This window comes from Drosophila miranda, chromosome XL (assembly GCF_003369915.1).
Source record: "Drosophila miranda strain MSH22 chromosome XL, D.miranda_PacBio2.1, whole genome shotgun sequence".
NCBI lineage: Eukaryota > Metazoa > Arthropoda > Insecta > Diptera > Drosophilidae > Drosophila > Drosophila miranda.
In genome coordinates this window covers 6,844,966-6,872,268 of record NC_046673.1, presented here as the reverse complement: position 1 = coordinate 6,872,268, position 27,303 = coordinate 6,844,966, and the positions used below count along the sequence as shown (strand labels likewise).

General features: G+C 47.5%; 7 protein-coding genes, 1 long non-coding RNA gene and 1 pseudogene across 9 annotated transcripts; 8 read left to right on the top strand and 1 right to left on the bottom strand.

Annotated features, from left to right (window-relative positions):
- The first annotated feature begins 707 nt into the window (after nucleotides 1-707).
- LOC108164521 (uncharacterized protein C1683.06c) lies at nucleotides 708-2,388 on the top strand. The gene is made up of 3 exons (XM_017300311.2): nucleotides 708-1,357; nucleotides 1,436-1,885; nucleotides 1,964-2,388. The coding sequence occupies exons 1-3, from the start codon at nucleotides 1,106-1,108 to the stop codon at nucleotides 2,342-2,344; spliced, it is 1,083 nt and encodes a 360-aa protein (XP_017155800.1). The 5' UTR covers nucleotides 708-1,105; the 3' UTR covers nucleotides 2,345-2,388.
- Nucleotides 2,389-2,942: 554 nt separating this feature from the next.
- Nucleotides 2,943-3,291, bottom strand: LOC117187689. 2 transcript variants are annotated; one of them, XR_004472319.1, is made up of 3 exons: nucleotides 3,277-3,291; nucleotides 3,058-3,201; nucleotides 2,943-3,002 (listed from the first exon to the last, which is right to left on the bottom strand). It is a non-coding gene; the product is annotated as an uncharacterized LOC117187689 (long non-coding RNA). The 2 variants fall into 2 exon arrangements; XR_004472320.1 differs by having other exon boundaries at nucleotides 3,058-3,198.
- A 1,232-nt stretch (nucleotides 3,292-4,523) lies between these two features.
- LOC117187484 (ultraviolet-B receptor UVR8-like) lies at nucleotides 4,524-6,553 on the top strand. Its single transcript, XM_033390271.1, has 3 exons — nucleotides 4,524-5,262; nucleotides 5,323-5,719; nucleotides 6,439-6,553. Exons 1-2 carry the CDS (start codon nucleotides 5,045-5,047, stop codon nucleotides 5,417-5,419), a joined length of 315 nt encoding a protein of 104 aa, XP_033246162.1. The 5' UTR covers nucleotides 4,524-5,044; the 3' UTR covers nucleotides 5,420-5,719; nucleotides 6,439-6,553.
- Nucleotides 6,554-9,364: 2,811 nt separating this feature from the next.
- Nucleotides 9,365-10,525, top strand: LOC117187012. The gene is made up of 2 exons (XM_033388612.1): nucleotides 9,365-10,131; nucleotides 10,191-10,525. The coding sequence occupies exons 1-2, from the start codon at nucleotides 10,059-10,061 to the stop codon at nucleotides 10,523-10,525; spliced, it is 408 nt and encodes a 135-aa protein (XP_033244503.1). The 5' UTR covers nucleotides 9,365-10,058.
- On the top strand, nucleotides 10,525-11,346 carry LOC117187435 (myb-like protein I). Its single transcript, XM_033390107.1, has 2 exons — nucleotides 10,525-11,025; nucleotides 11,068-11,346. The coding sequence occupies exons 1-2, from the start codon at nucleotides 10,579-10,581 to the stop codon at nucleotides 11,287-11,289; spliced, it is 669 nt and encodes a 222-aa protein (XP_033245998.1). The 5' UTR covers nucleotides 10,525-10,578; the 3' UTR covers nucleotides 11,290-11,346.
- A 707-nt stretch (nucleotides 11,347-12,053) lies between these two features.
- Nucleotides 12,054-14,061, top strand: LOC117187011 (annotated as a pseudogene).
- Nucleotides 14,062-16,693: 2,632 nt separating this feature from the next.
- Nucleotides 16,694-18,563, top strand: LOC117187009 (ultraviolet-B receptor UVR8-like). The gene is made up of 4 exons (XM_033388571.1): nucleotides 16,694-16,701; nucleotides 16,922-17,272; nucleotides 17,333-17,729; nucleotides 18,449-18,563. The coding sequence occupies exons 1-3, from the start codon at nucleotides 16,694-16,696 to the stop codon at nucleotides 17,427-17,429; spliced, it is 456 nt and encodes a 151-aa protein (XP_033244462.1). The 3' UTR covers nucleotides 17,430-17,729; nucleotides 18,449-18,563.
- Nucleotides 18,449-19,844, top strand: LOC117187008. The gene is made up of 4 exons (XM_033388569.1): nucleotides 18,449-18,521; nucleotides 18,581-18,912; nucleotides 19,033-19,252; nucleotides 19,837-19,844. The coding sequence occupies exons 1-4, from the start codon at nucleotides 18,449-18,451 to the stop codon at nucleotides 19,842-19,844; spliced, it is 633 nt and encodes a 210-aa protein (XP_033244460.1).
- A 676-nt stretch (nucleotides 19,845-20,520) lies between these two features.
- Nucleotides 20,521-21,652, top strand: LOC117187575 (ultraviolet-B receptor UVR8-like). The gene is made up of 2 exons (XM_033390279.1): nucleotides 20,521-21,237; nucleotides 21,298-21,652. The coding sequence occupies exons 1-2, from the start codon at nucleotides 21,020-21,022 to the stop codon at nucleotides 21,392-21,394; spliced, it is 315 nt and encodes a 104-aa protein (XP_033246170.1). The 5' UTR covers nucleotides 20,521-21,019; the 3' UTR covers nucleotides 21,395-21,652.
- The last annotated feature ends 5,651 nt before the right edge of the window (nucleotides 21,653-27,303 follow it).

Genomic DNA, 27,303 nt, shown 5'->3' with positions numbered 1-27,303 from the left:
CATATGTACATATATATATAGCAGTATGAATGCATGTACATATGTACATACATAGTTATCCCGTCTGGGGTTCTACTTTGATTGCTCGAAAGTGTCGAAAGTTGCCTCGTCGGACGACTTTCATTATCGCGACGACCTGCCGCAACTCAATTGCAGCTTTGCGGCGACTATGTGGACTGGCCTTAACACCCCAAGTTCCACGGAAATAAATAACAAATTCAATTTTGATTTTCTTTATTGCACTACGATAGTAGTGCGTCGTATTCGTACAGACATACATACAAACATATGTATACACATATGAAGAAGAAAGAAGTTCCTTTGTTGGGTTTCAGATCGGGGCGATGATTTCATTGGTTTTTGCTGGAAATCTGTTAGTCTTAACTGTAAGCAGTATATATTCTTAGAATATTAAGACAAAGATTATGTGTATATAGAGGACCAAAAGCCATTGTATTCCAAAAACACTCCTCCCAGCTCCAACCCAATGATCAACCTCTACTAACAAAGTTTTCCCGCACATTCGGGCGGTGTATACGAAAGAAGGGTATCAAAGGGGCGAGCCAAAGGGTGTGGAAAGTGCACGCATCAGTCGTAGTCCCCTACCGCTCTGCTCTTTGTCTGTCTGGTTCGGCTCGTGCAATCGCAGCTGATTTACTAAGTATGGAGTATAGAACACAACGAACGTCTACTGCATACCTATGTTCGGGAGCGTTTCCATGCTCATGGGTGTTGTTGGTGCGGGTTCCGGGTAAACACACATCTGTGCAAGTTATAGAGCGAGTGCGGGGGAGAGTGCTTGATTTTGCATCTATATGCACATAAGAATAGGGGAAGGGCGTTGTGAAATTCCGTGCAGCCCGGCCGTACCCATATCGCGATGGTTGAATGGAATCAGTGCCGATACACGAATACGACAAACGACAACGACAACGACCACGACGACGACGACGGTACGAAGGCAGCCCCCGCACAAAGAGCATACAATGACGCAGATTAGCTGTTAGCTGCAGGCGTCGTGTAGGCCGGTGTCCAATCCACAGAGCGATTCCCGGTTTCCATTTCCCGTTTCCCCATTTGTACGAGCACTCACAGCTCGCCTTCGATGGCAGACGGACGCACAGCAGCACAACAGGGAGAGGGAGGGGAGCCGGCAGCGGCGCCAGACCGGAGATACGCAATACTCGACTGCGATGGCGGCAGCGACGATGCCTGGGCCCTGTTGCTGCTGCTGCACGCAGAGCGTAGCCAGCTGGTGGAGCTCCTGGCGGTGACTACCACCGGGTGCGGCAACACCACCCGCGAGCATGCGGCGCGCAACATGCGACGCATCCTCAACGCCAGCGACAGACAAGATGTGAGTACACGAGTACGAGTACGAGTACGAGTACAGGGAAAAGAGAGCATGTGCATATGGTGTTTGGTGTGATTCCAGGTGCCCATCTATCTGGGGGCCGTGGAGCCTCTGATAAGCTGCAGCGAAGATGACAAAAAGTATTTCCATGGATGCGACGGCTTCGGCGACTGTCTGGCGGCGTGTGACAGCGAGGAGTCGCTAGAGAGCATCGTGCAGGCGGAGCATGCGGTGACCGCCATTTACGAGCTATGCCGCAAGCGACCCAAACAGATCACCGTGTTCGCGGTGGGGCCTCTGACCAATCTGTCCCTCGGCTTCACCATGTACGGTGAAGAGTTCGGCCAGCAGTTGAGGGACCTCTACATCATGGGCGGCAACTATCAGGGCGTGGGCAACTCCTCGCGTTCGGCAGAGTTTAACTTCCATTCCGATCCGGAGGCCGCACATGCCGTGCTGCTCAAGACACACTGTCCGATCACCATTCTGCCCTGGGAGGCTTGTCTTCCAGAGCGTTTCAACATACACATTGTGAGTAGAAGAGTCCGAGAAGAGAGCTCCCTCCGGATAGAAGGTACATAATTCATGTTGTTTCTGTTTGCCGCGTAGAATTGGCGCCTGGAGCAGTTCGCGGTCAGAGCGGCGGCCGTCCAGCATTCGGCCATCACACTGCTGAACCGCGTGGAGAGCGCCCAGTGGCTGCCCATGATGGAACAGTATGGGATCGACACGTGGAATCCCTGCGATGCTATTGTGGTTGCAGTTTGGCTCTTCGGGGACCGGCTCGTGCGGAAGCAAAGTACGTGGCATGCCACAGTGGACCTGCGTGGCACGCATACACGCGGCCAGATGGTGCTCGATCATCTGCGGGAGCGGGAAAAGTATCCTGAGAACGTGCGGATCATCGAGCTGGTCGACGCTGAGTTCTTCAAACGGATTGTCGAGTGGGTTGCGGGGCTGGATGGTGGGGAATTTCTGTTGAATAAATAATAATACGAGTAGTACATAAAATAAATTCTTAAAGTGCACCAATATTGTTGCCTAGATTCTTCGTTTATTAGGCTCGTGTGTTAGGCTCGTGTGTTAGGCTCGTGTGTTAATCTCGTTTGTTAGGCTCGTGTGTTAGGCTCGTGTTATTGAATATGCTATGTTTTGTTTACCGAGAGTTTGATATGTATTACGTATCGTGTCCGAACAGGGGCAGTGCAGTGATCAAACTGCATAGCCAGGGCCCTTCTATGCTATGTCACTTGCATAGCTCGGCGAAGAAGCTCTCCAGGCCGCGCGCCTTCTCCCACTTGCCATCGATGAGTGCCTTCTGGTGGACCACCATCAGGGCGCGGATGCAGTCGACCATCAGGAGATCAAAGTCGTTGCAGAGGAGACTCACAATTTGGGCGTAGCTAGCTGTGGCCGGGCTGGGGGGCCGGGTCACACAGCCTATGAGAATGCGTAGCAGCTGCTCCTTGTGGTCGGGCAGGCAGTCGGTGATCAGCAGTTTCAGTCGACGGATGTGGAAAAAGTCGGCGACGAAATTGACTCCGTCTAGTTTAGCCATCAACTCGGCAATTAACTCAATACGGTCGTCGGGGTGAGATCCTCACCGCGCCCAGCTTGCCACTTTCTCTTGCGATGATGACCGTTCATTCTGATAGAACATTGGGATTCTCACTGATTCTGATTTTCAGACAATAAATACGTACGTATGTGCACTAATTGAAGAAAGTAATTCGAATTACTGTGCTATTTGTTCACTTTTCACTTCTTTTTGGATTGGTCTTCGGCAGAATCCACGCACGCGTTGCTTTTTTCAGGGAAGCTGCGAACCATACAGTTCGAAATTACTACTGAAAATACAGGCGAACTTAGGCGTTTTATTGTAACTTATTTCTAGCTTCACAATTTTTACACAGAACACTCACTGAACTGACTATTAATTGCCAGATTTGTTGACAATATCTGAACAAATGTTTGGCCTATTCCGATTGACAAAGCCGGCGAAAACGATATATTTTCTGTCCCCGCATTGGCAGCACTGGCTTTGTAAAGGTAACCTTTGCGGCTTCCTAGCTTCATTCTTTAGCACCAGGAGTTTCGTTACTTTTGTCGCTTTCTGTGTAGTTGGAATCAAACACATGTTCTTCAGGGAAAAGAAAAGATCGCTGATGATGAACAGTGGTTAAGTTGAGTGGTTACTATTTGAATGAATACAATTTTATGGGCGGCTTGTTATTTTCAAAATAAAGGCATGTAACCGCCGGATTTTATCAGACTGTCGCACAAAAGTACCGATGTTCGCAGCTTCCTGTACATCGATAAGTAGAATCAAAAGTCGCGGATATATTTGATCTTACGTCCTGAGCCAACAGAAAAATAGTATCGACTCGGCCAAATCTGAGAAAAATATTCATGTTAATATGTTCGCCCAGCCAAAAAATATCAGACATATAAGTCCATATATATCAAAAAATTTATATATCAATACATATTTAACAACCATCCCTAGAATACTGAACTCTACCTGCGGTGACCGCTCTCAAATCATTTATTCCAATGGATTGGATCTAAATCCTTTTCGCTCATTCACTTTCAAACAATTTCTATTTGGCGCACACCACTTGCATCCAATCGATAGTATTGATGGTCGAATTGCTTTCTTCGAAACGGTTATTGGCTCTTTTTGCGCTCTCATTAAATCAGTTAAGGTTCTCTTTTTCGCTCTATTTGAATCGAGTATGAATCGGTAGCAACCGGTCCCAACCATTGAAAATTCAAATTCAAGAGCTGAAGCTGCTTTAAAATGAACCAGTCTTGTGGGAAAATGATTCGTCAATCGGATTAAAGTTTCTGGGCAAGGCTGAGGGTTCTAGTTAGCTAGTAACATTACCCGAAATATCAAAAACGAGAAATATTTATGAGGGACCTATCGATAAGTCCACGTTCCGCCATTTTGACGCGTCCATCGCTACTGCGCAGCTGCAGCGCCGACTGCAGGCTGCTTTTCCTATAAAAAGGCCGACAAGAGCTGTTTTCTCATACATATATGTATGTATATATTTTTTTCCTAATACTGGCACTGTTTCTATTGACTAAACTGAATCTTCTTCAGATGTCTTTCAATTAAAAATGTATTAAATTTACATGGGAAAAAAAAAACATGAATTGCGAATGGCATGTTTTTTCGATGAAAAAAAAAATGTTCTACCGATTTTTCGTTCAACATATTTTCACAAAAAGTTGCGGAGGTGCTGCGGAGGAGTTGCCTCCGTCGCAGATACGGTCGTGGCGGACGTCTATAATCAGGAGGTCTTTGTTTTTATATTGAGAAAATGCATGTGTAATCCTTAAGCTAGAAAGTTGTACATTGCGAATCTCGTGGATGAAACAAACGGTTTATTCTTCTTCGTACATATTCATAATTTGTTTGTTTTTCCTGATTTCTGGAGGATTCGACTCATTCAACTTTAACAGTTGAGGCACGTCCACCGCGCCTTCATATAGATTTTAAAAAATGTATTTACGTTTTTTTTTTACTTTAACTTATTCAACTTTGACAGCTCTTTGAGTTTGGTGGGGCAGCATTTCTGGTCAAAAGACCAGTCCAACGCCTTCCTCTTCGAGGAGGACGTGCGGCAGCTGGCCGTCGGCTGGACCCACAATGCGGCGCTGCTCCGCAACAACGAGATCCTCATGTGGGGCCGCAACTGCTACGGACAGCTGGGCACGGGCTCGATCAGCGAGCAGCAGGCGGTGCCCCAGCCACTGAGCCTCCGACTGCCCGACGGCCAGACGCCTGCTCGCGTGCACATGGGGGCAGAGCACGGCCTGCTGCGGACTACAGCCGGCGAGATCTACACCTGGGGCTGGAACGAGCACGGAAACTGTGGCAACAACAGTACAGAGAATGTGTAAGAATCTCCCTTCTGCCAGTGGATTGGCTTTAAATTCAATTTTCGATCAATTTCCAGATGCAGCCCTACACTCGTGGAAATCCCGGGACGCGTGAAGTTGGCCGGAGCTGGCTCGGGCTTCTGTTACGCCATTTCCGAGTCGTCTGTTAATTAATTTTATAATAAATGTTAAAAATGCTTAAAAATACTAAACGGAATATCGAAATTAAGGTATTTGATGTCGGATCATGAGCAAAATTGTACGAATAATCAAACCCAAGCAGTTGGCGCTCTTTCTTCCATCGATAGTTGAAGAAACATCGATGTATCGATAGTAACAATGAAGTTTTTCAACCTTCAGTAGCTTTACTTGAACTCCGCGGAATTTTCGTTGCAAATACTATTTGCCATTTTTACAGTGAAAATAAAGTGCTTTGTTTTTCAAAAACTTAATCTTTTCCACAGAAAAAAGAAGGTAAATATGGTAAATGGTAGATTTTTATATATTTTATTCGAAATGTGCGGCTTGCCAGGCAATTAGTGGATGAATTTGAGGGCGCTTATGGTTTTTGAAGCCAACAAGTGCAAATGGCGATGGAGAATCATCAAAGTGCAATGAAATATTCGAAATATTTGCGGCACCGGCCTCTACACACTCGTGTTCCATGATAGATGCCTCAGAGCAGAGAACTATCTCCCTTAAATATTTGGCAGCACAGAAAAAGTCGCCCAAAGTGAGACATCGCTTCTTCTGCGCAAAATGCAATGGATTGGATTGATATTTCTTCGATCCGCAGAAGTCTCACTTTAAGACTTCTGTGGGCATGTGTATGCCGGCATTTTTCGTTCACCAATACACAAAAAGATTAACCAGTGCTGCCAATAGTTCATCCACTGATACACACACGCACACACAGCACTCAAGCCTCCACGACCTCTGACTGGGCAGCACTGTCGTGGTAGGCGTCTGTGTCGGGCAGTAATTCCGAGAAACTTCAGCGTGTATTAGTAGACAACTCCGCATAAATAAAATAAATTTCCCATAAATCAATTTTTTTTGTGCAACCGATCGCCATAAACAAACGAACAGACGACTGGGAGCCGATTACTTCCATTTCGCTCGAAGCAGTGAAGGTTCTCGTTCAGTTGTGTTTCTTTCCAATAAACATTTTCATTTCTTTCTCGCACAAAAAGATGTCGGAGAATAGCTTCAACTCAAAGTATTTGGACGATGACGATGAGGACGATGCGATTGCTGCCTCTGAGGGTGTGTACCAATGAATCCTCTAAACTAAATATAATCCACGCGTTTGTCTCGCGCTTTAGGCAAAGTTTCGAGCCAGGTGGCCAAGCGCATCTGGCAGCCAACCATCGATGATACTACCCCTGGGGTCTGGGAGCCGCCCGCAGCTCTAGCGGTGAGCGGGACCGCCTCGGACTTTATACACGAAGTGATGCGCTCTCTCTACGGCGACAACAGCAAGATCGGAGAACGGCTCCGCCCAGTACTTCAAGGCGGCCGAGAATTATTCGCTGTTTGGCGCCAACTACATGGGCTTGGAGGAGGACAAGAACAAAAAACCGCCGCCGGGCTTCGACCAAAGCTCCAGTCAGTTGCGGCTGGATCGGCCGGATTATCCGGCCAAAGCTACTCGGGGTAAGTGGTGCTCTAGGCTTTCAATGAATTAGGAATCGATGATTCGTTGGCTAGAATATGCCCAATATGCCCTCCTTCTTAGCTGTTCTGAGGAAAACCCCAACTCTATCCGTATTTCAGGGACCCTCTTCATCCGGAATGGGCGGCATGGCAATGTCCCAGCAGCCGCAGCACAAGGCCGCGAATCAGCCAGGACCTGCAGCGCTGCTTCCACAGCAGCAGCAGCATCCGCGTCATCCTTCGCCAGCGACAGTGCCCAGGGTCATAGCCGAGGCAGCAGCTCTGGCTGGAGCTGGGGCTGGCATCGACATTGGCCTGCACGCCCATGGACATCTGCCCAGTGCCACGGAAATGGCCATCGGACACATTTACCAGGAGCTCATGGGCATGAATTTCAATCAGGCCAATATACAGCAGCAGCAGCAGCAACACCACCACCAGCAGCAGCAGCAGCACCACCACCAGCAGCAGCAGCAGCAGCGGCTCTCCAGCAGCAGCAGCAGGCGCTCTGAAGCAGCAGCAGCAGGCGCTCTGAAGCAGCAGGCGGCTCTGAAGCAGCAGCAGCAGGCGGCTCTGAAGCAGCAGGCGGCTCTGAAGCAGCAGGCGGCTTGTTATTTTCAAAATAAAGGCATGTAACCGCCGGATTTTATCAGACTATCGCACAAAAGTACCGATGTTCGCAGCTTCCTGTACATCGATAAGTAGAATCAAAAGTCGCGCCAACAGAAAAATAGTATCGACTCGGCCAAATCTGAGAAAAATATTCATGTTAATATGTTCGCCCAGCCAAAAAATATCAGACATATAAGTCGATATATATCAAAAAATTTATATATCAATACATATTTAACAACCATCCCTAGAATACTGAACTCTACCTGCGGTGACCGCTCTCAAATCATTTATTCCAATGGATTGGATCTAAATCCTTTTCGCTCATTCACTTTCAAACAATTTCTATTTGGCGCACACCACTTGCATCCAATCGATAGTATTGATGGTCGAATTGCTTTCTTCGAAACGGTTATTGGCTCTTTTTGCGCTCTCATTAAATCATTTAAGGTTCTCTTTTTCGCTCTATTTGAATCGAGTATGAATCGGTAGCAACCGGTCCCAACCATTGAAAATTCAAATTCAAGAGCTGAAGCTGCTTTAAAATGAACCAGTCTTGTGGGAAAATGATTCGTCAATCGGATTAAAGTTTCTGGGCAAGGCTGAGGGTTCTAGTTAGCTAGTAACATTACCCGAAATATCAAAAACGAGAAATATTTATGAGGGACCTATCGATAAGTCCACGTTCCGCCATTTTGACGCGTCCATCGCTACTGCGCAGCTGCAGCGCCGACTGCAGGCTGCTTTTCCTATAAAAAGGCCGACAAGAGCTGTTTTCTCATACATATATGTATGTATATATTTTTTTCCTAATACTGGCACTGTTTCTATTGACTAAACTGAATCTTCTTCAGATGTCTTTCAATTAAAAATTTATTAAATTTACATGGGAAAAAAAAACATGAATTGCGAATGGCATGTTTTTTCGATGAAAAAAAAAAATGTTCTACCGATTTTTCGTTCAACATATTTTCACAAAAAGTTGCGGAGGTGCTGCGGAGGAGTTGCCTCCGTCGCAGATACGGTCGTGGCGGACGTCTATAATCAGGAGGTCTTTGTTTTTATATTGAGAAAATGCATGTGTAATCCTTAAGCTAGAAAGTTGTACATTGCGAATCTCGTGGATGAAACAAACGGTTTATTCTTCTGCGTACATATTCATAATTTGTTTGTTTTTCCTGATTTCTGGAGGATTCGACTCATTCAACTTTAACAGTTGAGGCACGTCCACCGCGCCTTCATATAGATTTTAAAAAATGTATTTACGTTTTTTTTTTACTTTAACTTATTCAACTTTGACAGCTCTTTGAGTTTGGTGGGGCAGCATTTCTGGTCAAAAGACCAGTCCAACGCCTTCCTCTTCGAGGAGGACGTGCGGCAGCTGGCCGTCGGCTGGACCCACAATGCGGCGCTGCTCCGCAACAACGAGATCCTCATGTGGGGCCGCAACTGCTACGGACAGCTGGGCACGGGCTCGATCAGCGAGCAGCAGGCGGTGCCCCAGCCACTGAGCCTCCGACTGCCCGACGGCCAGACGCCTGCTCGCGTGCACATGGGGGCAGAGCACGGCCTGCTGCGGACTACAGCCGGCGAGATCTACACCTGGGGCTGGTACGAATAATCGAACCCAAGCAGTTGGCGCTCTTTCTTCCATCGATAGTTGAAGAAACATCGATGTATCGATAGTAACAATGAAGTTTTTCAACCTTCAGCAGCTTTACTTGAACTCCGCGGAATTTTCGTTGCAAATACTATTTGCCATTTTTACAGTGAAAATAAAGTGCTTTGTTTTTCAAAAACTTAATCTTTTCCACAGAAAAAAGAAGGTAAATATGGTAAATGGTAGATTTTTATATATTTTATTCGAAATGTGCGGCTTGCCAGGCAATTAGTGGATGAATTTGAGGGCGCTTATGGTTTTTGAAGCCAACAAGTGCAAATGGCGATGGAGAATCATCAAAGTGCAATGAAATATTCCAAATATTTGCGGCACCGGCCTCTACACACTCGTGTTCCATGATAGATGCCTCAGAGCAGAGAACTATCTCCCTTAAATAATTGGCAGCACAGAAAAAGTCGCCCAAAGTGAGACATCGCTTCTTCTGCGCAAAATGCAATGGATTGGATTGATATTTCTTCGATCCGCAGAAGTCTCACTTTAAGACTTCTGTGGGCATGTGTATGCCGGCATTTTTCGTTCACCAATACACAAAAAGATTAACCAGTGCTGCCAATAGTTCATCCACTGATACACACACGCACACACAGCACTCAAGCCTCCACGACCTCTGACTGGGCAGCACTGTCGTGGTAGGCGTCTGTGTCGGGCAGTAATTCCGAGAAACTTCAGCGTGTATTAGTAGACAACTCCGCATAAATAAAATAAATTTCCCATAAATCAATTTTTTTTGTGCAACCGATCGCCATAAACAAACGAACACACGACTGGGATCCGATTGCTTCCATTTCGCTCGAAGCAGTGAAGGTTCTCGTTCAGCGGTGTTTCTTTCCAATAAACATTTTCATTTCTTTCTCGCACAAAAAGATGTCGGAGAATAGCTTCAACTCAAAGTATTTGGACGATGACGATGAGGACGATGCGATTGCTGCCTCTGAGGGTGTGTACCAATGAATCCTCTAAACTAAATATAATCCACGCGTTTGTCTCGCGCTTTAGGCAAAGTTTCGAGCCAGGTGGCCAAGCGCATCTGGCAGCCAACCATCGATGATACTACCCCTGGGGTCTGGGAGCCGCCCGCTCTAGCGGTGAGCGGGACCGCCTCGGACTTTATACACGAAGTGATGCGCTCTCTCTACGGCGACAACAGCAAGGATCCGGAGAACGGCTCCGCCCAGTACTTCAAGGCGGCCGAGAATTATGCGCTGTTTGGCGCCAACTACATGGGCTTGGAGGAGGACAAGAACAAAAAACCGCCGCCGGGCTTCGACCAAAGCTCCAGTCAGTTTGCGGCTGGATCGGCCGGAGTATCCGGCCAAAGCTACTCGGGGTAAGTGGTGCTCTAGGCTTTCAATGAATTAGGAATCGATGATTCGTTGGCTAGAATATGCCCAATATGCCCTCCTTCTTAGCTGTTCTGAGGAAAACCCCAACTCTATCCGTATTTCAGGGACCCTCTTCATCCGGAATGGGCGGCATGGCAATGTCCCAGCAGCCGCAGCACAAGGCCGCGAATCAGCCAGGACCTGCAGCGCTGCTTCCACAGCAGCAGCAGCATCCGCGTCATCCTTCGCCAGCGACAGTGCCCAGGGTCATAGCCGAGGCAGCAGCTCTGGCTGGAGCTGGGGCTGGCATCGACATTGGCCTGCACGCCCATGGACATCTGCCCAGTGCCACGGAAATGGCCATCAGACACATTTACCAGGAGCTCATGGGCATGAATTTCAATCAGGCCAATATACAGCAGCAGCAGCAGCAACACCACCACCAGCAGCAGCAGCAGCACCACCACCAGCAGCAGCAGCAGCAGGCGGCTCTCCAGCAGCAGCAGCAGGCGGCTCTGAAGCAGCAGCAGCAGGCGGCTCTGAAGCAGCAGGCGGCTCTGAAGCAGCAGGCGGCTCTCCTCTCCTACGGCCAAAAGGCCGTAACAGCAACTGGCATAGTCCCTGACCCACACGACGTATGTTCTCAAAGCGGTGTTTCTTGCGTATCGTGCCCGTTTGCGTCGCCAGGTCCACTTCTGGGACAACTAGAGTACGGCCAGGACATTACACTCCACACCCACAGATTAGATGACATGGAGCGATCGAGTATTTGAACTAGTTTTAAAATATTTTGTTTGTTTGTTTTGTCGAGTTTGTTGTCGTCTCCGCTGGGCTGATGGCCGACAGCATAGCAAGGCGTACTCTTAAACATTCTTCAAAGTTATTTAGTTCTACGACACACACATTGCGGTCCGCCTCAGCAGATGGATCCCTGTGCCTGTGCCCAGAATGTCGCGGCTCCGCGCGTACTGGAGTCCGATTCCACACGAGGGCGAGGCATGAGCTCAATATCTTCTTGTTGCTGCAGAGCGCCTCCCGGCTGCTGGGTTTTTGCAATGATTAAAATGACCTTCATTCCCTGATGACAGACAGTCACTGGAAAACGTTTCTCCAGCATCACTGCCGTGGTCTGTTGTACCTCAACCGTCGACATCTTCTGTTGAAGTGTTCTCCGCTTCTGAATTTTAGTGTATAGTTTTGAAGGGCTGGGCTGGACTGGAACACCTATATCATGTTCGGCCTTGTCAGCCGATCCGTGCCAACATCTTTGAAATCGTTGAGCGGTGAGAGCGGTGCTGTGTTGCAGATCCGCTTCGGACAGCCCCCCCACATCCACACCACCCACATCATGCTGTGTGGAGTGCCCTGAGGCCTGCGTTTCATTGACAAGAAGCGACCACAGTGTGGGACACGCCCGCAGATTCTGCAAGTGAAGATCAACTACAAAGGATTACTTACTTTGTCATTGCCATGAGAGGCGGAGGGAACAGCCACCGTTGTGTTGATGTGATGTTCCACCAGTTCCACGGGTTGTTTTATGGGCAACGAGCCCAAGCAGATTGTGCGCTACAAGCGAGGATACCCTTTGGATAAAAAACACAGCCGCAACTGTGGCGGATCAGCTGAAATCGCTGCCAAACTGCAGCCAATGCGGTGGGAGTCGTCAATTCGAGTATGTGGGAACGGGAGGTTAAAGTGTGACGGTGGTACTGTCCACCCGAAGTCGCTCCAGTCGTTTTCCGTACAAGCCAATATTTAAATAAAAAATTAAATATTTTTTTTTTTTTATAATAAAGGAGCTTATATCATTTCTTTTCTTTTGTTCTTCATTCAAACGTAAGAAAATGCAGATAAAATCAGCTATTTTTTTTTGCCTGTTATCGATTTCAGCTGAGAAAATCAGAAATATACCAAAATACCACTGTCGATAAATCCGATAGCAACTGCCTAGCATAATCAATCAGGGTGACCGGTTTACCATTTTCAACGGTATATAAAAATCCAATAAAAGCAAGTATTTAGAATAGGCCAGTTAAGTAGAAAATTGATTCATCGATCGTTTAAAACTATGTGGGCATGGCTAAATGTTCTATATAGCTAGTAATATTCCACGGAATTTTAAAAACGAGGAATATGTAAAATAGAACATGAATTCGTCAGTACATTTACGGTATATTTTTCAAATGAGACGGTATATTTTGGTATATTTCTGATGGTCGGACCAGAAAAGTCGAAAAGTCCAGTAAAGAACGGTACTGCTGTTTGAAAAATTTCAGCTGTATATCTTATAAATAAAGAGATTAGCAGACGTACATGGTTATATTTTAATATATATATTTAATTTTGTTTTTAAAACGTTTATCATATTTCAGCTCTTTCTGCTGCACCTTGACGACATCCTGCCGCAGGCGTTGAAGCTACAGCCGCGCAACAATAACCAGCCGACTGGCTGCTCCACAATCATTGTCAACCAAAAGAATTGCGTAGGTAAAGCCTAGAGGAGCCCCAGAAGATTGCTTTAATACAGTGCAACGTCTCGTTTATAGCGACTGTTGGGTCACACCGAGGATGCCCTGACGGAATCCCTCAATCATTACTATTTTGTTGACGCGCACATCATCAGCGACAAGCCGCAGGGCAAATACAATGTCAAGGAAGAGCACTTTATGTCCCTGTGCTATGCCGGACACTTGCCCGGCTACACCATGAATCAGAATTATCATGGCCTGGTCTTCAGCATCAATACGATCAGTTGCGCAGTGGCAAGACACGTGAGTGTACTTCCCATTTCCCTTTCGATGGGATAAGAGGCCTTTAATGAGGGTTGGCTTTAATGCTTTTTAGCGAGACACTTCTTGACACGAGCCCTGCTGGCCACCAGCAATGTGGACGATGCTTTTAGGGTGCTCAAGGACGCAGGTGTGGGAGCAGCCGATGCCTGCTCCATTAACTTTACCTTCTTGGCGTGAGTATCAAAGGGACTTTGGTCAACGGTCAACAGTCTGCAGTTTTCTTGTTCCTTGATTTCACAGCGATCCCCGCCAGATGTTCTATAATGTGGAGATGGCGCCTTCGCCAGACCGTAAGAATGAGTCGCTTTTGAACATCAAGGAGATACCCTTGGGCAATCTTAACTATCATGTGAATCAGTGATCTACCAGTAGTCATTAGCGCAGCTTGAGTAATTCTCGATTCGATCCTAGATTCGATCGCATACGCCAGGATCTGGCCAACGCTCTGATGGTCGACTCCAGCGTATCGCGAATGCAGGCGTTCGGCACCTACAAGCCGCCATCGAGCGAGCAGGATGTGCGCCATATGCTGGGCGATGTCTCTGGGGGAATGTATTGCGTGTGGCGCGAGAATGGCAGCTGTGATGAGGTGGTCAAAACCATTGCCGTTGGCATTTTCGATCTCACCGCTAGGACCATGTCGCTCTATTCGGACAATCCCAGTCAGACGGAGCCTCACTGCAGGTTGCCTCTGCTCTTCAAGTAGCTTTAATGCACACCCCCCCCACCCTTTGTTGGACACAGATTTTACTCGTATGTTTAATAAACATAATCAAATGGCAGTTTGAGCTTGATCCAAAATTTTGTTGGGTCGTTAGCCAATCTAAAACCTCTCACTCTTCAAAATAAAATTGTGAAATTTGAGTGAGCCAAGATGTTAGTACAGAGGGGCATGTGCATGTGGATAATTTCCCCACACATCCTATTTGTGGTGTGATTTCAGGTGCCCATCTACCTGGGGGCCATGGAGCCCCTGGTTAGCTGCAGCGAAGATGACAAAATGGGAATGTGCGGATCGTCGAGCTGGTCGACGCTGAGTTCTTCAAACGGATTGTCGAGTGGGTTGCGGGGCTGGATGGTGGGGAATTTCTGTTGAATAAATAATAATACGAGTAGTACCTAAAACAAATCCTTAAAGTGCACCAATATCGTTGCCTAGATTCTTCGTTTATTTGGCTCGTGTGTTAGGCTCGTGTGTTAATGTCGTGTTATTGAATATGCTATGTTTTGTTTACCGAGAGTTTGATATGTATTACGTATCGTGTCCGAACAGGGGCAGTGCAGTGATCAAACTGCATAGCCAGGGCCCTTCTATGCTATGTCACTTGCATTGCTCGGCGAAGAAGCTCTCCAGGCCGCGCGCCTTCTCCCACTTGCCATCGATGAGTGCCTTCTGGTGGACCACCATCAGGGCGCGGATGCAGTCGACCATCAGGAGATCAAAGTCGTTGCAGAGGAGACTCACAATTTGGGCGTAGCTAGCTGTGGCCGGGTCACACAGCCTATGAGAATGCGTAGCAGCTGCTCCTTGTGGTCGGGCAGGCAGTCGGTGATCAGCAGTTTCAGTCGACGGATGTGGAAAAAGTCGGCGACGAAATTGACTCCGTCTAGTTTAGCCATCAACTCGGCAATTAACTCAATACGGTCGTCGGGGGTGAGATCCTCACCGCGCCCAGCTTGCCACTTTCTCTTGCGATGATGACCGTTCATTCTGATAGAACATTGGGATTCTCACTGATTCTGATTTTCAGACAATAAATACGTACGTATGTGCACTAATTGAAGAAAGTAATTCGAATTACTGTGCTATTTGTTCACTTTTCACTTCTTTTTGGATTGGTCTTCGGCAGAATCCACGCACGCGTTGCTTTTTTCAGGGAGGCTGCGAACCATCCAGTTCGAAATTACTACTGAAAATACAGGCGAACTTAGGCGTTTTATTGTAACTTATTTCTAGCTTCACAATTTTTACACAGAACACTCACTGAACTGACTATTAATTGCCAGATTTGTTGACCATATCTGAACAAATGTTTGGCCTATTCCGGTTGACAAAGCCGGCGAAAACGATATATTTTCTGTCCCCGCATTGGCAGCACTGGCTTTGTAAAGGTAACCTTTGCGGCTTCCTAGCTTCATTTTTTAGCACCAGGAGTTTCGTTACTTTTGGAATCAAACACATGTTCTTCAGGGAAAAAGAAAAGATCGCTGATGATGAACAGTGGTTAAGTTGAGTGGTTACTATTTGAATGAATACAATTTTATGGGCGGCTTGTTATTTTCAAAATAAAGGCATGTAACCGCCGGATTTTATCATACTATCGCACAAAAGTACCGATGTTCGCAGCTTCCTGTACATCGATAAGTAGAATCAAAAGTCGCGGATATATTTGATCTTACGTCCTGAGCCAACAGAAAAATAGTATCGACTCGGCCAAATCTGAGAAAAATATTCATGTTAATATGTTCGCCCAGCCAAAAAATATCAGACATATAAGTCGATATATATCAAAAAATTTATATATCAATACATATTTAACAACCATCCCTAGAATACTGAACTCTACCTGCGGTGACCGCTCTCAAATCATTTATTCCAATGGATTGGATCTAAATCCTTTTCGCTCATTCACTTTCAAACAATTTCTATTTGGCGCACACCACTTGCATCCAATCGATAGTATTGATGGTCGAATTGCTTTCTTCGAAACGGTTATTGGCTCTTTTTGCGCTCTCATTAAATCAGTTAAGGTTCTCTTTTTCGCTCTATTTGAATCGAGTATGAATCGGTAGCAACCGGTCCCAACCATTGAAAATTCAAATTCAAGAGCTGAAGCTGCTTTAAAATGAACCAGTCTTGTGGGAAAATGATTCGTCAATCGGATTAAAGTTTCTGGGCAAGGCTGAGGGTTCTAGTTAGCTAGTAACATTACCCGAAATATCAAAAACGAGAAATATTTATGAGGGACCTATCGATAAGTCCACGTTCCGCCATTTTGACGCGTCCATCGCTACTGCGCAGCTGCAGCGCCGACTGCAGGCTGCTTTTCCTATAAAAAGGCCGACAAGAGCTGTTTTCTCATACATATATGTATGTATATATTTTTTTCCTAATACTGGCACTGTTTCTATTGACTAAACTGAATCTTCTTCAGATGTCTTTCAATTAAAAATTTATTAAATTTACATGGGAAAAAAAAACATGAATTGCGAATGGCATGTTTTTTCGATGAAAAAAAAAATGTTTTACCGATTTTTCGTTCAACATATTTTCACAAAAAGTTGCGGAGGTGCTGCGGAGGTGCTGCGGAGGAGTTGCCTCCGTCGCAGATACGGTCGTGGCGGACGTCTATAATCAGGAGGTCTTTGTTTTTATATTGAGAAAATGCATGTGTAATCCTTAAGCTAGAAAGTTGTACATTGCGAATCTCGTGGATGAAACAAACGGTTTATTCTTCTGCGTACATATTCATAATTTGTTTGTTTTTCCTGATTTCTGGAGGATTCGACTCATTCAACTTTAACAGTTGAGGCACGTCCACCGCTCCTTCATATAGATTTTAAAAAATGTATTTACGTTTTTTTTTTACTTTAACTTATTCAACTTTGACAGCTCTTTGAGTTTGGTGGGGCGGCATTTCTGGTCAAAAGACCAGTCCAACGCCTTCCTCTTCGAGGAGGACGTGCGGCAGCTGGCCGTCGGCTGGACCCACAATGCGGCGCTGCTCCGCAACAACGAGATCCTCATGTGGGGCCGCAACTGCTACGGACAGCTGGGCACGGGCTCGATCAGCGAGCAGCAGGCGGTGCCCCAGCCACTGAGCCTCCGACTGCCCGACGGCCAGACGCCTGCTCGCGTGCACATGGGGGCAGAGCACGGCCTGCTGCGGACTACAGCCGGCGAGATCTACACCTGGGGCTGGAACGAGCACGGAAACTGTGGCAACAACAGTACAGAGAATGTGTAAGAATCTCCCTTCTGCCAGTGGATTGGCTTTAAATTCAATTTTCGATTAATTTCCAGATGCAGCCCTACACTCGTGGAAATCCCGGGACGCGTGAAGTTGGCCGGAGCTGGCTCGGGCTTCTGTTACGCCATTTCCGAGTCGTCTGTTAATTAATTTTATAATAAATGTTAAAAATGCTTAAAAATACTAAACGGAATATCGAAATTAAGGTATTTGATGTCGGATCATGAGCAAAATTGTACGAATAATCAAACCCAAGCAGTTGGCGCTCTTTCTTCCATCGATAGTTGAAGAAACATCGATGTATCGATAGTAACAATGAAGTTTTTCAACCTTCAGCAGCTTTACTTGAACTCCGCGGAATTTTCGTTGCAAATACTATTTGCCATTTTTACAGTGAAAATAAAGTGCTTTGTTTTTCAAAAACTTAATCTTTTCCACAGAAAAAAGAAGGTAAATATGGTAAATGGTAGATATTTATATATTTTATTCGAAATGTGCGGCTTGCCAGGCAATTAGTGGATGAATTTGAGGGCGCTTATGGTTTTTGAAGCCAACAAGTGCAAATGGCGATGGAGAATCATCAAAGTGCAATGAAGTATTCCAAATATTTGCGGCACCGGCCTCTACACACTCGTGTTCCATGATAGATGCCTCAGAGCAGAGAACTATCTCCCTTAAATAATTGGCAGCACTGAAAAAGTCGCCCAAAGTGAGACATCGCTTCTTCTGCGCAAAATGCAATGGATTGGATTGATATTTCTTCGATCCGCAGAAGTCTCACTTTAAGACTTCTGTGGCCATGTGTATGCCGGCATTTTTCGTTCACCAATACACAAAAAGATTAACCAGTGCTGCCAATAGTTCATCCACTGATACACACACGCACACACAGCACTCAAGCCTCCACGACCTCTGACTGGGCAGCACTGTCGTGGTAGGCGTCTGTGTCGGGCAGTAATTCCGAGAAACTTCAGCGTGTATTAGTAGACAACTCCGCATAAATAAAATAAATTTCCCATAAATCAATTTTTTTTGTGCAACCGATCGCCATAAACAAACGAACACACGACTGGGATCCGATTGCTTCCATTTCGCTCGAAGCAGTGAAGGTTCTCGTTCAGCGGTGTTTCTTTCCAATAAACATTTTCATTTCTTTCTCGCACAAAAAGATGTCGGAGAATAGCTTCAACTCAAAGTATTTGGACGATGACGATGAGGACGAAGCGATTGCTGCCTCTGAGGGTGTGTACCAATGAATCCTCTAAACTAAATATAATCCACGCGTTTGTCTCGCGCTTTAGGCAAAGTTTCGAGCCAGGTGGCCAAGCGCATCTGGCAGCCAACCATCGATGATACTACCCCTGGGGTCTGGGAGCCGCCCGCTCTAGCGGTGAGCGGGACCGCCTCGGACTTTATACACGAAGTGATGCGCTCTCTCTACGGCGACAACAGCAAGGATCCGGAGAACGGCTCCGCCCAGTACTTCAAGGCGGCCGAGAATTATGCGCTGTTTGGCGCCAACTACATGGGCTTGGAGGAGGACAAGAACAAAAAACCGCCGCCGGGCTTCGACCAAAGCTCCAGTCAGATTGCGGCTGGATCGGCCGGAGTATCCGGCCAAAGCTACTCGGGGGTAAGTGGTGCTCTAGGCTTTCAATGAATTAGGAATCGATGATTCGTTGGCTAGAATATGCCCAATATGCCCTCCTTCTTAGCTGTTCTGAGGAAAACCCCAACTCTATCCGTATTTCAGGGACCCTCTTCATCCGGAATGGGCGGCATGGCAATGTCCCAGCAGCCGCAGCACAAGGCCACGAATCAGCCAGGACCTGCAGCGCTGCTTCCACAGCAGCAGCAGCATCCGCGTCATCCTTCGCCAGCGACAGTGCCCAGGGTCATAGCCGAGGCAGCAGCTCTGGCTGGAGCTGGGGCTGGCATAGACATTGGCCTGCACGCCCATGGACATCTGCCCAGTGCCACGGAAATGGCCATCGGACACATTTACCAGGAGCTCATGGGCATGAATTTCAATCAGGCCAATATACAGCAGCAGCAGCAGCAACACCACCACCAGCAGCAGCAGCAGCACCACCACCACCACCAGCAGCAGCAGCAGCAGCACCACCACCAGCAGCAGCAGCAGCAGGCGGCTCTCCAGCAGCAGCAGCAGGCGGCTCTGAAGCAGCAGCAGCAGGCGGCTCTGAAGCAGCAGGCGGCTCTGAAGCAGCAGCAGCAGGCGGCTCTGAAGCAGCAGGCGGCTCTGAAGCAGCAGGCGGCTTGTTATTTTCAAAATAAAGGCATGTAACCGCCGGATTTTATCAGACTATCGCACAAAAGTACCGATGTTCGCAGCTTCCTGTACATCGATAAGTAGAATCAAAAGTCGCGGATATATTTGATCTTACGTCCTGAGCCAACAGAAAAATAGTATCGACTCGGCCAAATCTGAGAAAAATATTCATGTTAATATGTTCGCCCAGCCAAAAAATATCAGACATATAAGTCCATATATATCAAAAAATTTATATATCAATACATATTTAACAACCATCCCTAGAATACTGAACTCTACCTGCGGTGACCGCTCTCAAATCATTTATTCCAATGGATTGGATCTAAATCCTTTTCGCTCATTCACTTTCAAACAATTTCTATTTGGCGCACACCACTTGCATCCAATCGATAGTATTGATGGTCGAATTGCTTTCTTCGAAACGGTTATTGGCTCTTTTTGCGCTCTCATTAAATCAGTTAAGGTTCTCTTTTTCGCTCTATTTGAATCGAGTATGAATCGGTAGCAACCGGTCCCAACCATTGAAAATTCAAATTCAAGAGCTGAAGCTGCTTTAAAATGAACCAGTCTTGTGGGAAAATGATTCGTCAATCGGATTAAAGTTTCTGGGCAAGGCTGAGGGTTCTAGTTAGCTAGTAACATTACCCGAAATATCAAAAACGAGAAATATTTATGAGGGACCTATCGATAAGTCCACGTTCCGCCATTTTGACGCGTCCATCGCTACTGCGCAGCTGCAGCGCCGACTGCAGGCTGCTTTTCCTATAAAAAGGCCGACAAGAGCTGTTTTCTCATACATATATGTATGTATATATTTTTTTCCTAATACTGGCACTGTTTCTATTGACTAAACTGAATCTTCTTCAGATGTCTTTCAATTAAAAATTTATTAAATTTACATGGGAAAAAAAAACATGAATTGCGATTGGCATGTTTTTTCGATGAAAAAAAAAATGTTCTACCGATTTTTCGTTCAACATATTTTCACAAAAAGTTGCGGAGGTGCTGCGGAGGAGTTGCCTCCGTCGCAGATACGGTCGTGGCGGACGTCTATAATCAGGAGGTCTTTGTTTTTATATTGAGAAAATGCATGTGTAATCCTTAAGCTAGAAAGTTGTACATTGCGAATCTCGTGGATGAAACAAACGGTTTATTCTTCTGCGTACATATTCATAATTTGTTTGTTTTTCCTGATTTCTGGAGGATTCGACTCATTCAACTTTAACAGTTGAGGCACGTCCACCGCGCCTTCATATAGATTTTAAAAAATGTATTTACGTTTTTTTTTTACTTTAACTTATTCAACTTTGACAGCTCTTTGAGTTTGGTGGGGCAGCATTTCTGGTCAAAAGACCAGTCCAACGCCTTCCTCTTCGAGGAGGACGTGCGGCAGCTGGCCGTCGGCTGGACCCACAATGCGGCGCTGCTCCGCAACAACGAGATCCTCATGTGGGGCCGCAACTGCTACGGACAGCTGGGCACGGGCTCGATCAGCGAGCAGCAGGCGGTGCCCCAGCCACTGAGCCTCCGACTGCCCGACGGCCAGACGCCTGCTCGCGTGCACATGGGGGCAGAGCACGGCCTGCTGCGGACTACAGCCGGCGAGATCTACACCTGGGGCTGGAACGAGCACGGAAACTGTGGCAACAACAGTACAGAGAATGTGTAAGAATCTCCCTTCTGCCAGTGGATTGGCTTTAAATTCAATTTTCGATCAATTTCCAGATGCAGCCCTACACTCGTGGAAATCCCGGGACGCGTGAAGTTGGCCGGAGCTGGCTCGGGCTTCTGTTACGCCATTTCCGAGTCGTCTGTTAATTAATTTTATAATAAATGTTAAAAATGCTTAAAAATACTAAACGGAATATCAAAATTAAGGTATTTGATGTCGGATCATGAGCAAAATTGTACGAATAATCAAACCCAAGCAGTTGGCGCTCTTTCTTCCATCGATAGTTGAAGAAACATCGATGTATCGATAGTAACAATGAAGTTTTTCTACCTTCAGTAGCTTTACTTTTCGTTGCAAATACTATTTGCCATTTTTACAGTGAAAATAAAGTGCTTTGTTTTTCAAAAACTTAATCTTTTCCACAGAAAAAAGAAGGTAAATATGGTAAATGGTAGATTTTTATATATTTTATTCGAAATGTGCGGCTTGCCAGGCAATTAGTGGATGAATTTGAGGGCGCTTATGGTTTTTGAAGCCAACAAGTGCAAATGGCGATGGAGAATCATCAAAGTGCAATGAAATATTCCAAATATTTGCGGCACCGGCCTCTACACACTCGTGTTCCATGATAGATGCCTCAGAGCAGAGAACTATCTCCCTTAAATAATTGGCAGCACTGAAAAAGTCGCCCAAAGTGAGACATCGCTTCTTCTGCGCAAAATGCAATGGATTGGATTGATATTTCTTCGATCCGCAGAAGTCTCACTTTAAGACTTCTGTGGGCATGTGTATGCCGGCATTTTTCGTTCACCAATACACAAAAAGATTAACCAGTGCTGCCAATAGTTCATCCACTGATACACACACGCACACACAGCACTCAAGCCTCCACGACCTCTGACTGGGCAGCACTGTCGTGGTAGGCGTCTGTGTCGGGCAGTAATTCCGAGAAACTTCAGCGTGTATTAGTAGACAACTCCGCATAAATAAAATAAATTTCCCATAAATCAATTTTTTTTGTGCAACCGATCGCCATAAACAAACGAACACACGACTGGGATCCGATTGCTTCCATTTCGCTCGAAGCAGTGAAGGTTCTCGTTCAGCGGTGTTTCTTTCCAATAAACATTTTCATTTCTTTCTCGCACAAAAAGATGTCGGAGAATAGCTTCAACTCAAAGTATTTTGACGATGACGATGAGGACGATGCGATTGCTGCCTCTGAGGGAGTGTACTCTAAATCCTCTAAACTAAATATAATCCACGCGTTTGTCTCGCGCTTTAGGCAAAGTTTCGAGCCAGGTGGCCAAGCGCATCTGGCAGCCAACCATCGATGATACTACCCCTGGGGTCTGGGAGCCGCCCGCTCTAGCGGTGAGCGGGACCGCCTCGGACTTTATACACGAAGTGATGCGCTCTCTCTACGGCGACAACAGCAAGGATCCGGAGAACGGCTCCGCCCAGTACTTCAAGGCGGCCGAGAATTATGCGCTGTTTGGCGCCAACTACATGGGCTTGGAGGAGGACAAGAACAAAAAACCGCCGCCGGGCTTCGACCAAAGCTCCAGTCAGATTGCGGCTGGATCGGCCGGAGTATCCGGCCAAAGCTACTCGGGGGTAAGTGGTGCTCTAGGCTTTCAATGAATTAGGAATCGATGATTCGTTGGCTAGAATATGCCCAATATGCCCTCCTTCTTAGCTGTTCTGAGGAAAACCCCAACTCTATCCGTATTTCAGGGACCCTCTTCATCCGGAATGGGCGGCATGGCAATGTCCCAGCAGCCGCAGCACAAGGCCGCGAATCAGCCAGGACCTGCAGCGCTGCTTCCACAGCAGCAGCAGCATCCGCGTCATCCTTCGCCAGCGACAGTGCCCAGGGTCATAGCCGAGGCAGCAGCTCTGGCTGGAGCTGGGGCTGGCATCGACATTGGCCTGCACGCCCATGGACATCTGCCCAGTGCCACGGAAATGGCCATCGGACACATTTACCAGGAGCTCATGGGCATGAATTTCAATCAGGCCAATATACAGCAGCAGCAGCAGCAACACCACCACCAGCAGCAGCAGCAGCACCACCACCACCACCAGCAGCAGTGGGGCAGTGACATCTCCAGAAGCAGCAGCTCGGACGCCATATACAAGGGACACGTACTGCTTGAGGCCTTCGCTGCGTTGGACGTAGCATTGCTGAATCAGGGGACCGCGAATACCTTCAACAGGGGTGGCTCTGGGTCAGTCATCGACCTTACATTCGCCTCTAGCAGCCTTTCCCCTCTGTCCACCTGGCGCCTGGGGAACCACTATACGGCCAGCGACCACGAGGCAGTGGTGTTCTCGATAGGCGGAGAAGGTGGTTGCAGACTGACCAGGGCAACGCAGACAAACCGGAGAGCAGCCTACAATCCCGAATCAATGCGGATTCCAAGGTTCTTGGAGGCGCTGAGGAATATGGAGGTCGGAGGCTCAGCTCAACAGATGGTCAACCAGCTTCTGGAGTCCCTACTGCTCGCATGCGATGCCAGTATGAGTCGCAAGAGGCCATTCAAGGGTAAGCAATCGCCGACCTATTGGTGGAATGACGAGATCCAGGAGGCCAGACGCACTTGCCTGTCAGCGAGAAGGCGATATCAACGGGCTCGCAGAAGGAGTGGCACTAGCTGGCCAAGGCTACAGGCGGAGTACTGCGGAGCTAGAAAAGCCCTAAAGAACGCCATCAAGGAGAGCAAGAGGGAGTGCTTCCTGCAGCTTTGCGACTCAGCCGAGAAGGATCCGTGGGGACGTGCCTACAAGACGGTAATGAAGCGAATGCATGGCAGCAACGCGGGGTCGCCGTCTGACCCAGACCAGTTGCGGACGATTGTTGAGGCATTGTTCCCATCCGGGGCTCACGGTCTTGCCAGCAGTGCCGTCGCACACCAGCCTGCATACTCGGTCGAACCGGTCACGGAGGACGAAATCGTCGCCCTGGCCCAAAGCTTAAAGGCCAAGAAGGCTCCAGGCCCTGATGGAATCCCCAACCGTGCGGTAAAACTGGCGATGGCATACAACCCGCACGAGTTTGCTAAGGCATTCACGCAGTGCCTGCGGGAAGGACTATTTCCGCCGCAGTGGAAGTTGCAACACCTGGTGCTCTTGCCAAAGCCAGGAAAGCCGCCGGACGATCTCTCCTCGTTTCGACCGATTTGCTTAATCGACTCGCTGGGGAAGACTCTGGAACAGATAATCCGTAGAAGACTAGACAACGCCGTCGAGGATGCTGGGGGACTTTCACCAAACCAATACGGCTTCAGGAGTGGGAGGTCAACGGTGGACGCCATAGGCAGGGTAGTTGACATAGCCTCCAAGGCAGTGGAGGGAACTCGATGGAAGGGCGGCAAGAAGGAATACTGCCTGATTGTCACCCTAGACATCAGGAACGCCTTCAATACGGTGAAGTGGGAGTGCATCCTGGACTCACTTAACCGGCGCGGTGTACCCCAATACCTTCAGGCAATCGTAAGGAGCTACTTCGCGGGAAGACTGCTGGAGTATAATACGGAGGCCGGCGCGCAGACTCACGGCATAACGGCAGGAGTTCCCCAAGGATCAGTGATGGGTCCCCTATTATGGAACATTGCCTACGATGGAGTCATGAGATTAGCTCTTCCAGGCGGATGTCAGCTAACCTGCTACGCAGATGATGTCGCCCTGACGGTGGTGGCCAAGCACCTGGACGTCGTCGAAGCAAATTGTGACACCGCAATCCAGCTGATTGCAGACTGGCTCCGCTCTGCGGGACTAGAGATAGCCGCTCATAAAACCGAGGCAGTATTGGTGAGCACCCGTTCGACTGTGGAGACCGCTCACATCAGGGTTGGCGACCAGAGACTATCGTCGAAACGAGCCATTCGGTATCTGGGCGTGATGATCGACACCAGGCTCAGTTTCCGTGAACACCTAAGCTACGTCCAGGAGAAAGCGGCAAACACGAGTCGGGCGCTGTTCCGAATACTGCTGAACACCCGTGGCCCGAAGCAGGAGAGGAGGATTCTGCTGACCAGTGTAGTCCGCTCAGCCATGACCTATGCAGCAGACGTATGGGCGGATGGAATTAAAGTTGCCAGCTACGCTAGGGGCGTAAAAGCCACTCATCGCCTCTGCGCGCTCCGGATCTGCTGCGGCTTTCGGACCATATCCGACGACGCTGCCCTAGTCCTGGCGGGTGTCCTTCCAATTGACCTTCTGGTGCTTGAGGAGAGGGCCGTGGCCGAGGCCATCCGGGCCGGCGCGGCAAGGAGAGACGCGCGCAAGCAGGCCCGTGAAGGAAGCCTCAGAGCATGGCAAAGCAGCTGGGACGGCTCTGATAAAGGACGGTGGACACACCGCCTGATTCCGGATGTCCGATATTGGATCGGCAGGCGACACGGTGTGGTCAATTTCCATTCCACACAGCTTCTGAGCGGACACGGCTGCTTCAGCCATTACCTTTGGAGGTTCGGCCACGAGAACTCGCCGAACTGCTCGTGGTGCGGCGACGCCACTGAAGACGCTGAGCACATCATTTTTCAATGCGGGCGCTTCTCACTTATTAGGGAGGAGTTGTGGCGAGCCGCCGGCGGGCAGCTCACGCCGAACAACCTGATCGAGAAGATTGTGGAAGACCCCATGGTATGGTCGGCCTGGAGCAACTTTGCAGCCGGCGCCATGAAGGAGCTGCGTAGGTGCGAGCGCCGTAGGAACGAGAGTGGCTAGGAGGAACCATGGTCCCTGCGAAGCAATGCTTTGCGGCCGTCCCGCAGAGACCCGGAACTTCCTGCCGGTCTCTCCAACTCAATACAGCTCCCTGTCTAGCTTTAGTTAAGTCCCAGGCTTATAAAATTTAATAAAACTAAGAGTTAATACAGAAAAAAAAAAAAAAAAAAAAAAAACCACCAGCAGCAGCAGCAGCACCACCACCACCAGCAGCAGCAGCAGCAGGCGGCTCTCCAGCAGCAGCAGCAGGCGGCTCTGAAGCAGCAGGCGGCTCTGAAGCAGCAGCAGCAGGCGGCTCTGAAGCAGCAGGCGGCTCAGAAGCAGCAGGCGGCTTGTTATTTTCAAAATAAAGGCATGTAACCGCCGGATTTTATCAGACTATCGCACAAAAGTACCGATGTTCGCAGCTTCCTGTACATCGATAAGTAGAATCAAAAGTCGCGGATATATTTGATCTTACGTCCTGAGCCAACAGAAAAATAGTATCGACTCGGCCAAATCTGAGAAAAATATGTTAATATGTTCGCCCAGCCAAAAAATATCAGACATATAAGTCGATATATATCAAAAAATTTATATATCAATACATATTTAACAACCATCCCTAGAATACTGAACTCTACCTGCGGTGACCGCTCTCAAATCATTTATTCCAATGGATTGGATCTAAATCCTTTTCGCTCATTCACTTTCAAACAATTTCTATTTGGCGCACACCACTTGCATCCAATCGATAGTATTGATGGTCGAATTGCTTTCTTCGAAACGGTTATTGGCTCTTTTTGCGCTCTCATTAAATCAGTTAAGGTTCTCTTTTTCGCTCTATTTGAATCGAGTATGAATCGGTAGCAACCGGTCCCAACCATTGAAAATTCAAATTCAAGAGCTGAAGCTGCTTTAAAATGAACCAGTCTTGTGGGAAAATGATTCGTCAATCGGATTAAAGTTTCTGGGCAAGGCTGAGGGTTCTAGTTAGCTAGTAACATTACCCGAAATATCAAAAACGAGAAATATTTATGAGGGACCTATCGATAAGTCCACGTTCCGCCATTTTGACGCGTCCATCGCTACTGCGCAGCTGCAGCGCCGACTGCAGGCTGCTTTTCCTATAAAAAGGCCGACAAGAGCTGTTTTCTCATACATATATGTATGTATATATTTTTTTCCTAATACTGGCACTGTTTCTATTGACTAAACTGAATCTTCTTCAGATGTCTTTCAATTAAAAATTTATTAAATTTACATGGGAAAAAAAAACCTGAATTGCGAATGGCATGTTTTTTCGATGAAAAAAAAAATGTTCTACCGATTTTTCGTTCAACATATTT